The sequence below is a fragment of the Lagenorhynchus albirostris genome, chromosome 21 (genome assembly GCF_949774975.1).
Source record: "Lagenorhynchus albirostris chromosome 21, mLagAlb1.1, whole genome shotgun sequence".
In the NCBI taxonomy this organism is placed as follows: Eukaryota; Metazoa; Chordata; class Mammalia; order Artiodactyla; family Delphinidae; genus Lagenorhynchus; species Lagenorhynchus albirostris.
The window spans coordinates 3827813-3839891 of record NC_083115.1 but is presented as its reverse complement, the minus strand read 5'-3'; the positions used below and the strand labels follow the sequence as shown (position 1 = coordinate 3839891).

Genomic DNA, 12079 nt, shown 5'->3' with positions numbered 1-12079 from the left:
ATTACGAAGAAACTGTCAGATTTTAATTCCTTTCCTTTCTCTTAGACTATATCCTTTTTTAAAAAAAACAACCAGTGTTCACCATTCTTCTAGGAAGAAACAAACCAAGGTAGACATTCTTCTGTCCAGTCTCTCTTGCAGGGAGGTGTTCCAAAATATATGGACTAATCATGACTCCTCCCTCTTTAACTCAACATGTGAAGGAATTAAGGGTTACATTATATAGGCATAACGTTCACCCCATTCTAATTAATTTTTAAACATAAATCACTGACCATTTTTGGCATTTAAACTATTATAGTGCAAATGACTTAATACACTCTTTAAACTAAGTGTTGACCTCCTCTCCACCCCACCTTGGAGAACACCTGCTTTAGAATCTGCTTAAGAAAACACTTTGGTTTTGCTTCTAGGTACTTTTTGTTTCCTTGGGGGCTGCGTTTGGCAGACTTGAGTTAGATGCCTCAGTCCATGCTGGGACGCTCAAAATTTCATTTCACATCAAAATATTTGGATATGAAATTTCAAGTCAAATTTATCAACATGAAGATAACAATGAAATAACCAGATAGTTCATCTGACGTGCATATCTTAAACTAGAGAACGAAGACAACATTTATCCAGAGATTTATATTTTTAAGCACTTGACATGTATTAATTACCTAATCCACACCACAAACCTATGAGGTAGTTTAGCATGACTTTAGGATGAATAAACTAGGTAAGAAACAGGAAAAGAAAAAAATCCCTCCCCACAATAGTATGTTGATCAGACCATTCTCATTCTGGTGACAAAAAAACAACCATCAATTCTTTGTACGATCTGGTCAGATGAACGATGAATATTTAGCTTGGATGGAACATAGAAAGGGTAGTTATTTGATTACCTGACAGTTAAGAAAGGTTATTTTCTTACTGGAGTTCCAATACGCTGTGCTCATGTGACCTGTCAGAAACTCCTCCTCAAAGATCAGCTTCAGAAGCGGTGTGAGACCTGCCCACCCCAGTGACCCCAGGGCTCAAATTTCCCGGTGGGAGTATTAGCATTTTTTCATCTATCTCATGTTTTTCTTCTCTTGGTCTGACTGGTCTAATAAACTCAGGTCAATGGAAAGGTATAAAGACTCCTGCAGTTCCCATGTATGTTTATATGTCATCTAAAAGGTAAAGGAAAAAAAAATTCTATTGGTCTTTGTAGTCAAGCAACTGCTGAGGAGTTTCGTTACTCCTTTTATCAGCCAAAGGGATCACGGGAGTCCTCTCTACTTAGCAGATTGCTTTATGATCGTATTTATGAGTGTGTTGGGCTGCGGAGACTAAGTGCAAAGGAAGCTCATTAGCTTGGGTCTCATTCCTGTGGCATTTGTGGCCAATGGCCCAGGAGCCAGCCTGAAGGTTTCCTCCGTAGTTAAAGAAGAAGAACTCTGCAAAGCGAGTGCACTACATGCCCAGCACTGTCGGAGATTCTATCTCTGTGAGAAAACATACACTATTTCAACCACTTAGCAAGGATCCTTTCAAATACAAACATTCCACATTAACGTAAGGACACCATTAGGCTTGTGTGTTAACTCCGAACCATTTTTCTCTCATGGGAGTCAAACTTCAAATGGGCATTCGTTGGTTAGTCTAGTTGACATGGCTACAAATACTCTGGAACAGTGCAAATACTTTAAATATTGATAATTTGGATATCCTCACTCTTTCAAATAGATAGCGTTCTCCCCCGGTTCCCTTGAATTGAGATGTTACAGGAACTCCTGGACTCTTCTCTTTCCCCGAATCTCTGCTGTAATCAGGTCCTTCCAGAGCAGCAGGTCTGCAGGGGGCTCTTCCTCTCCACCAGAATTAACTTGGCTATTTGAAAATAGTTCCCTTACATCTCAGTCCCGTTGTTCCTAATGACATTGGAAGGTAAGACACAACCTAATTAAGCAAATATAACCATACCCCCTAAAAAAGGAACAGAAACAACAAGTAGCTAGCTTCCCCAGCAGAGATGCTTCCATTCAAGACTTCCCCAAATATAAATAACATTCCTCATCACCTCCATGGTACACTGGAATGACAATTCCCTTTATCTGCAGGGGCAGAAAAAAAAGAAATTTGAAAACAAACCACACACCTCTGGCAGGGTATTCACTTGCACTGGACAGGTTGCCAAAGAGCAATGGTATTTAGATGAGGAATTCTGAAATAATCTGATTATTATATCTGGGAGCTTATCTATAAAGGGTGTGGCACAGCCTTTCTGAAAAGCAAAAGAGATCTACGTTCATAGGCGTGTCTATATTGTTATTAACAACAATAACAACAAAAAACACTGAAGGATATGAGCTCACCGACAAACAGAAACAGACTTTTTCTTTCTTTTTTTTTTTTTTTACTTGGACAATGCTTATTTTACAGCAGAATTGACAAAGAAAGCCTTATTTTACACACTTGAAGAAAAGTCATCATTGGAGGTTTGTACCTCTTTTGTGTGCTTTCCAAAACAGAAAAATAGACTGCTTCCTTTCAAAGGCTCCTTCCTTCCCAAGGGATGGCCCATGACTGGCGTGGCCGGCGTGGCCTCTTCTCTCTGCAGACACGGAAACTGACAAGCCTGGTCTCTCCCTAGTGGACCCTTCTCAAGAGAACGGTGCCAAATTGCAAACACCTCCGTGACAACACTGTGATGCCTAAGTCGTTTCATTCGTTGCTCACTGAGTTTTAACCACCTCAGCTCTCTGTGGAAAAATCACAGACATACAGAAAATCCTGACACCAGGAGATCAGTCACAATGCACAAAGGGCAACCCCAGCCAGGCCCTAAGAAGCATTTAAACGCCCAGCTCTGCAGCCAGCCTGTAGGACTCCAAATCCACTCGCCATGGAGAAGATTTCAACCTAGAAATGTAAACCTCCGAGATAGTCCCCATCAGAGAGTAATGGTTTTCCAGTCTGCCAGTGGCGTTCTCTCTAAAGAAGTGGTTGAATCTCAGTTCAGCAAGAGGACTTCAGTGAGAAACAGAGGAATAGGTGACCTCAATACCCAAGGCGGTCCTTTGTTCAGAATTCACTCACTTCTTTCCAAATCATCAGTGCCCTACACGAAAGCCCACAATTCAGGCCAACTTCATAAGAAGCCCTCGTTGATTTCCCTCCCATATGGGGTTGATCATTCTTCTTTCGAATGCCTTTGGGAAAACGTTTCATCAAGGTCAACTGCTATTAAGACATTTTTGCCTAAGAGGATCATCATGCAGGAAAACGAATTCTTTTCCTAAGTTATTACTTTGGCAGCTTGCAAAAGAGGACTTGACTTAACCTCGAGAAACTGTTGTTTGAATTATCAGAAAAAAAAGACGAGGATTCCTCCTTGATTACCCTCTTCATTCTGGTTCAGATGGCAAAGATGGCTCACATTTTGGAAGGTGAAATGGGAATTTGTGTCCATTATATATTTTCTACTAATAGTGATTTGTCTGGTTCTGTGCACGTTGCCACCAATCACGTCAACAAGATGAAAAAATAAAGTTTATTTCATGATTGAAGTGGTTTACATCTCGATCAGCAAGGATTTAACAGAATAATTATATGTTGAAGAAATCTGAGAATAAATTGGAAATTGAGATTTTCCACTGCTTTCAAGTTTGAACGATGCTCCCGCTGTTTGCTATAGGATTATAATTGAGAACGTGTGCTAAATATATTATCAGGAAAGAGTTTTTAAAAACCATCCAAATATCATAACTTACCACAAAATTAAAAAAAAAAAAGAAAGAAAGAAAGCTCATTCACTCTCCAAAACTTAAATTAGTCATATGTTAATCTGTGAATCCTCATAAGAAATGTTCATTGTTCCAGAAAGAATCTTCTTCTGGTGGTTGGTAAGCGATTCTCCACGGCACAGAAATCCTAACTTATTTTTTCTCATCTCTTGATTGATGTTTTCACTACTTATTCTTCAGGCTATAAAACAGAAGGAAATACAGTCTTACCTTCTTTCATAATTACATAGTCCCATCTATCCCCCCACCCCCCTTTCTCTCTCTCTCTCTCAAGCTCTTCCCATCCCCCATACCACTTTAGCCATCAAATTAAAATGAAGCTGAATTGATAACGATGAACCTTTTAAGTTCTAAATAACATGTATATATAATAATTCAATTACCAATGCACTTCAGTGTATGTAGAAGAAAACAGATATCTCTATACTGGCAATCCAGACACTAAATTCACTCTGAAAGTTCTTTAAAATTAAAATAATAAATTGAATTTTTTATATGACATATTGCAAACACCCATCTTTAAGTTTCTGGTATCACTCTTTGCCAAACCCTCTTTTGGGGAGGGAAGGACAACATTATAGCATTTAGACTTCAAAGAAGTATAAGCCCTCTTCAATTCATTCAAACTTTCAGTTGGATAAATAGGAAGAAATTGTTTCCGGTTTTACTCTCAAAAGTATAGATTTAAATCAAATAGATAACTAATTTTTAACGGGTTTTTATAGTTGTGTTTTCCTTTATGGTAAGAAGATACCTCCATGTATTACATGCCTACCATGTGTCAGAACTTTCACATTTATTTTACATGATAATTTGATCCCCTCATCCACCTTTAATATGTATGTCATTTCTCCCCATTTTAAAGGTGAGAGCACTGAGGACGAAATCGGCTAAGTTAATGGCACAAGGTCATCAGCTGTCAAGGGTGGGAGCTGAACCCTGGGAAAGATCAGAATCAAAGGCAAAAGAGCTTGTTGACATGATGTGAAGGGCATTTTTCTCACAGTATTGAAGGTATCCTCTGGCTGCAACCAGGCTGCCAAAAGAGTATCTTCTAACGATTGCCATTGACCCTAAAGCTATATTTTAGTGGGGAGGGCGGCAAAGTGCTGGAGCACGTCAAAAATCCTTGCATAGATTTTCCTATCCCTCAACACTAAGATCTAAATATCTTAGTGGAAATCTGGTAAATGAAAATTCACATGCCACAAAGGAATACTCTATCACTCACCTAGAAGCACACAGCATATCATGACATTTTATCTTCCAAAAAACAGTGCTGTCATAAAATATTCTTAGGACCTGAGTAAGAACTGAATGCTGTTGGGATAATGCAGACCAAAAGCAAATGGAGACTACCTGCATTTTGGGGGTAAAAATAGCTTTGAAATTTTACCTTGGAATGACACTGGTAAACACTGATGCTTTTTAATAGTTGTTATAAAAAGAAAAAACCTGTTTAAGAATCTCATATTCAGTTCCTGCTACCATCCGGTCATGACCTAAGGAAATTCTATAGTCCCTGTCATCTTCATGAATTAATGTGACATAAAGGTTGGAAGTTCTCACTAAGCAAACAAGCGTAATCTCATTTTTAAAATCTGCAAAGATGAACACTTTTCAAATGAAAATGAGTTTGAAGTGCAGTATCTCTACATAATAGTAAGAAAGCCAAATATATTCCCAGCTGAGCAGACTTCAATCATGATTACATTGTTAGAAGAAACCACAAGAGAGGTTTTTTTTTTTAAACTTATAGTAAAAGTGGTACATTAAGAACATAATCCCATAATGAGGAAAAATAGTACACTCTTCTTTTTTATGGTCAGAATAACTATTCAGATCCTTCCTAAACACATAGAAGTAATGACAAATTAAAATGTCTTTCAGTTCCATACAGCTTTTATAATTATTCAGCCATTACTGGTTACTGTTATTATTGCTGGAAAGGCTCTTTCATATTTTAGTCAGCATCCCATTTGATACAAAAGAACATGGAAATTTTTACTGCTATTAATAAATATGCAGTCATCCAATCCAAGGAGAAAATTCTTTTCCATCCGAGAGATAAGCTGCATAATTCATGTATTTTCAGAAATTTCTTTAAATAGAAAATTGAAGAAAGGCATAGGGAAAAAAGAATTCATTACATAGCTCCCATTTGTGGCGAGGGACAGTCTTTGTTTTCTGAGTCTTCAGTGTGATTCGATTTGAAGAGACAATTTCCATTGCATGGTATTCATACCAATCATACTCACAGAGCTCACTTTAGTTTTGACTTGTATTATGGTAAAAATGATGACAATGTGGGCTTTGTGTCATTATCTAAAAACAAAACGCAAAACCCTGTAACTAAAGATTACTGGGACTTATCTCAGGGTCTTAGAATGCAGTGAGAAAAGCTTAGAACAATTCGGGATGGATATCTCTGATCTTCAGGAAGAGAAGTTTCCAGGTCAGGGGCTTTGGGGTTGCATCTACATTCTTCCCTGTTGGAGTTCCTGCCTTAGGAGGGATGTGATGACCTTGCAGGCAGGTCTTGGATTCCAGGGTTCCAACCAGATGAAAATCACATGTGCAGGACCAGTTAGTGAAAAATGCTTTTCTTTCCACTAATCACGCCTTTCACAGATCTGACCAGGAAGGTCCAGAGAGCAAGGATGCTGGAATGGGCTGCGAGATAGAAGTCTTACGTCATCTGATAAGGACTTAATACATGAAAAGGAGTCTTAAATACTGAAATTAAACTGTTCTCACCTTTGAAAATGACCAGAAATGTACACAGTCTTTTTAGATATTATCAAGGAGAGAGAGAGGAGGAAAGAAAGGGCTCAGACCAAGTGTGTTTAAAGTGGTGACTAGAGAAAAATGTAACGAATCATTAATCCCAGGCTGAATTTACGCTGTTTGATAAACCAATTAAAAAGCAAAGTGGACATCCTCAGCCCTGTCAAGCCCAGTTTCTGACAGCCAGACAGCAAGTTTACAGTGACGTGAACCACAAAGTCGTGAGCCATGGCTTATATGAAATGATATGGCCAGGATTCATCAGATAGGAGTTATGTTCCAGAGTCTTCCTCAAACATGTTGCTGGACAGTTGTGACTTTGAACTTATTCAGCCTGCTGTCTGCTGCTATAGAACAGAATGTCCGTGTCTTGAAGGACATCCAAGGGCTTGTCATGTTTGCCCAATTTATTAAGATAGTTACAATGTTATTAAAATTATATTTCCAGATGAAATTATGTTTCTATAATTGAACATCTCCCAATCTCTATTATTTCTTTTCCTGCCTTTCCTAACTTGGCAAATAAGAATCAAGGGCAGAAATTCCGGGTTTTCCCTGACTGGTTTCTTTCTCTCCCTCACCCCATAACCAATCAACCACAAATCTCACTGGCTTCCTGATTCGCTCATGAACATGTATTTCCTCGGCATCCCCTACCCAGCATGCCCTATTCCAGGACTTTGACATTGCACCGTCTTCTATCTGGCAGCTTTGCAACCAGCTGTGCTTCTTCCTCGCGCTGGGGTACTGACTCACTAAGTTTCCATCACCCACTGGAGAAAAATACAGTCACAAGGCTGCTCTGCGATGTGACCGCTGCCTGCTTCTCCAGCTCCATCTTTTTGTCGATCACCTTCATAATCACCCTAAACTCTGATCCCAGAGAACTACTCGAGGTTCCTGAACCGGCCAGACCCCCACGTGCTTCTACAGTCTGCACACGCTCTTCTTCTTGCCCAGGAACCCATCCCCGGCAGCTGCTCTCATCCCACTTAGTGGAAGCATATTTCCTCAAGATACCCTTTCACAAAATAACCCTGGCAAGATGTAACACAATAAGAAATGTATCTGGAAACTTTTGAGCAACCACTTAGGAGGAGAGAACAAAACCCCAAGAAAATGCCCAAGCGACAGGAAGTGACTGGTAAACTGCTACACTTAAGACAAGGGGTGCAGTGTGTTTTGCTTCTGAGAGGGGTGAATGGCAGGGAAGGAGTGGGGTGGGGAGAAAAGGGGAGAAGAGAATGAGGGGCAAGAGGGAAGGGGATGAAGCACAGAGAGTAGAACCAAGAAGACAGCTGTGTTCTGTGCACGGCACTAACTCCATGATGCCCAAATCTTCAAGAGCTGTCTAAACAAATAAAATACTTGCAAAGTGTTAATTATTAGTGGAAGTCTATGTAGTCTGATTGATATGGGGGGCACTCCATAGTTATAGGGGGAGAAAGATGCAGAAAGACCACAAGACATTGGAAGTTAAAAGTACAGATAGGGCTTTGCATCCTAACAGATTGTATGAACTTTGTTGGGTGGTCCTGAACCAACCCCAGATAATTAAAAGTGGATGGGGTTCAGCTGGGCTACACAAGATGGACTTCTCCAAACCCTCTTGGAAATGCAAATCCAGTATATGTATAATCCATTAAATACAGAAATAATTTAAGAAAATTCAGGCTAGATCAGAGAAAACTCAAATATTCTGAACATTCAAGGAATTGCAAATATTCAGAAGTATACAAGATTTAAAATGGATGCAGCTCTACCACTGCCTAATATACCTAGTGCAGCACAATTGACAAGAACGATCTGCAATTAACTTACCAAAACAACTAAGAAAACAAGCCTCCGCTCCTATAGAATTTGCATTGTTTCTATGCAAATGAATGTTCCTGAGGTGTTTGAGAACAATTTATTCCCTTAAGAAGGCAAATATTCTCTTTATAATCCTGTTTACTCTACTCCTTTGCTTGGCAAAACATTTTTCATAAAATTACAAAATGATGAAATGTTAGAGGCATCTAACAGTTCTCAGGAAACATGTCGGAAAGTCCAAAGTCCTCGTTGTACAGAAGAGAAACTCCATGGAGTCCCGGGCACACCCATATACCCTCAGCATTCCCGAGGTCTGCACCCCGCACCCCACACCCCGAGCCCCCATTCCCCCAATGCTGGGGCTCTAGCCACAGCTGAGGCAGATGCAAACAGAGCAAGAAACCCGCAAAGCACTAGCTTTGGGGGCATCACCAGGACCCATCAGCCTCCTAGACTGAGGCAAGAGATTCCAGTACCATTTCCTTATAGAACTCTAGGCCTTGTTAATCCCTGTTTGTTTCTAAGCCCCAGCTCCTACTTTATCTCCCACAGGAAATCTTTCCTGACTCTCTCCTCCCCCTACCCCATCCTGATTAGGTGCCCACCCTAAGTGCTTTCCTCTATTGTTTTTCTCGCTACATCCTATGGCCATCTCGCATTTACTTTCTGACTCCCTGCAAAGAAGCCTGGGACTCTGTCCATTTCTGTATTTTCAATGCTTGGGATAAGGCCTGACATAGGACTTATTGATGCATGAGCTTCTCCAAATAAACCCATGAAGAAAAACCAGAGAGGGAATCATCATCTCCTTGGGAAGGAACCTAACTCAGATTCACACAGTTCTCATTTCCTGTCCTATCCTGGCCAAGTCCACTTCCATCCTGCATTTTCACACAAGAAACACAATTAAGAATTCAAAGCCGGGTTTCCCTGGTGGCGCAGTGGTTGAGAGTCCGCCTGCCGATGCAGGGGACGCGGGTTCGTGCCCCGGTCTGGGAGGATCCCACATGCCGCGGAGCGGCTGGGCCCGTGAGCCATGGCCGCTGAGCCTGCGCGTCCGGAGCCTGTGCTCCGCAACGGGAGAGGCCACAACAGTGAGGGGCCCGCGTACCGCAAAAAAAAAAAAAAAAAAAGAATTCAAAGCATCTCTATCTGTATTCTTATCTTCTTCTATCCCTCTTCTTACAGGTTCAAGGGACTTCTGATCTAAAGTTAGGAAACTTGGTTTTAAATTCCAACACCAATTTCTACTACCTGGATATTCGTGTACCGCATTTTCAACTTTATTTAGTCTCAGTTTATCCATCTGTAATACAAAGACACCAAGAATATCTTCCACGTGGGGGTTTCAGGAGGATTAAACGAGATAACATGTATGAATATGTCTAGTAACCACCAAAATTTAGAAATTCGAAGGTCCTTATCCTTGATCTTAGCCACTTGAAAGAAACATTTCTGATGCAGGTGCTATATAATAAGGAATTTAGCTGGGTTTCATCCCAGGTTTTGGGTGGAGGTCCTAAACGCTTAGAATTCCCTAAGTGATATGAGTGTCTTTGGTATTCACGGTGGGCCCTGATAGTTTATCCTAATAAGGTGACTCATGGTGAGTCCCGGGATAATTTCAGGATGGGTGCTGGTCATGCCAGAAAGACCAGCCATGTGATTAGAGGGTTGAGGCTCTCAGGCAAATGATGCTACACTGACCACAGGGGAGGGGAGGGAGGCTGGAGACAGAGGTCAGTCATGTGGCCAGTGATTCAATCCAACATCCTGAAAAACACAAAACCCCAAGAGGTCAGTCATGCGGCCAATGATTCAATCCACCATACTGAAAGAAACAAAACCCCAATAACAACTCTGGACACTGAAGCTCAGTTAAGCTTCCTTGTTGGTGGCATCAATGTGCCTGGCATCAATGTGCCAGGAGCGTGGGGGGTGCCCCCAATTCCACAAGGAGAGGGCATAGGAGCTCTGCATTTGGGACCCTCCCAGAACTCACCCTGTGCATCTTGTCTGCTCCTTATTTCTATCCTTTATAATAAAACTGTAATCATAAGTCTAGTGCCGTCCTGAGTTCTGCAGCTCCTTCTAGTGAACTGTCGAACCTGAGGCAGGGGAGGGACCCTGGGATCTGTAAGCCCTTGGTCAGAAGCACAGACAGTCTGGGGATCCCCCGCACTTGCGGCTGGTGTCGGAAGTGAAGGTGGCCCAGTGGAGGATTATGCCCTCGCCTCGTGAAGGCTTTGCTGATCCTAGGTAACTCGTGCCACAACTGCACTGCAGTACTGCAGTAGCAGACCTCTCTGGCTCTGCTTCTGGTTTAGCAGACAGCACCCAACCCCACCTCCGTGTGGGACAGGCACCAAGCAGGTGCAGGGGGCAGGCCGGGAGCTTCTCTGCAGCGGTGCATAAGGCAGAGGCAGCTCTGCAGTTGTCAGAGAGTGCGCTCCCCCATCGAATGCTGGGCTTCACATCCCAGAGCCGGCACTCATGGGCTCTGTGGCCTTTACCTCTGTTTCCTGATCCATAAGATGGGGATGATATAATAATAGCATAAAAGCTCACAGGGCTGTTTCCAGATTAAAGAAGTTGGGCTTCCCTGGTGGTGCAGTGGTTAAGTATCTGCCTGCCAATGCAGGGGACACGGGTTCGATCTCTGGTCTGGGAAGATCCCACATGCCGCAGAGTGACTAAGCCCATGCACCACAACTACTGAGCCTGAGCTCTAGAACCCACGAGCCACAACTACTGAGCCCACGAGCCACAACTACTGAAGCCTGCACGCCTGGAGCCCGTTCTCCGCAACGAGGGAAGCCACCGCAATATGAAGCCCGCACACCGCAATGAAGAGTAGCCACTGCTCGCCGCAACTAGAGGAAGCCCGTGCGCAGTAATGAAGACCCAACACAGCCAAAAATAAATAAATTAATTAAAAGATTAAATGAGTTAACACCTGTAAGTATTATGTATCTTGTGCACGTGGAACAAGGAATACATGTGGTCTCTCATTATCGTTATTAGTACTGGTATTATTTACTTTGCTGTATGGGCCCTTGCTTTAGGCGAAGTCGATTACTGTGGCTGATGTAACTGGCAGGAACAGAGGCAGGGTGTGGAAGAGAGACATGCCTTCTAGAACCCAAGGGCATCTCTGCTTCTATGTGTTTCCAGAGTCGTGAAAGGTCATGGGAAACCACAGAGTATAACGTAAAGATACTGGGGGTAGGAGGAATGCTAATATTTGATGGGTTTACAATGTCCACTCCAGCAGGAAAAGAAAAGAAAAAAGGTCTAAAGTGGTCTAGACTACACTGTGGTACCCAGTATCTATATGTGGTATTTAAATGTAAAATAATTAAAATTAAATAAAATTAAAAATTTATTTCCTCAGTCACACGGACCACATTTCAAGCTCTCCGAAGCCACTGTACCTGGTGGCTACTGCATTGTGTACAGCAGATACAGAACATTCTATCACCACAGGATCTTCTATTGGACAGTGATGGTCCAGAATCATCAAAGTGTCTGCAATCAGAGATGCTTTGAAACATAAATCAGAGTTCTTTTTTAAAAAGTTCTGTAACCATTTAAAATCCATCAATTTCCCCTGAAATGTAAAAAAGAAAGGAAGAAAAACAATGGATGCATTTCACGGACAGACTGACCATCACTATGTTCAAATAATCTGTACTCTTCTCTCAAAC

At 41.8% G+C, this 12079-nt stretch overlaps 1 protein-coding gene across 1 annotated transcript in view; it reads right to left on the bottom strand.

Annotated features, from left to right (window-relative positions):
- Positions 1-2456: 2456 nt before the first annotated feature.
- ZMAT4 (zinc finger matrin-type 4) overlaps positions 2457-12079 on the bottom strand; it is a 254765-nt gene continuing 245142 nt past the window's right edge. Inside the window, exon 6 of the mRNA XM_060136440.1 lies at positions 2457-3954. Within this exon, the coding sequence (XP_059992423.1) occupies positions 3939-3954 (16 nt within the window). The 3' untranslated portion in view covers positions 2457-3938. The remainder of the gene's footprint in view (positions 3955-12079) is intronic.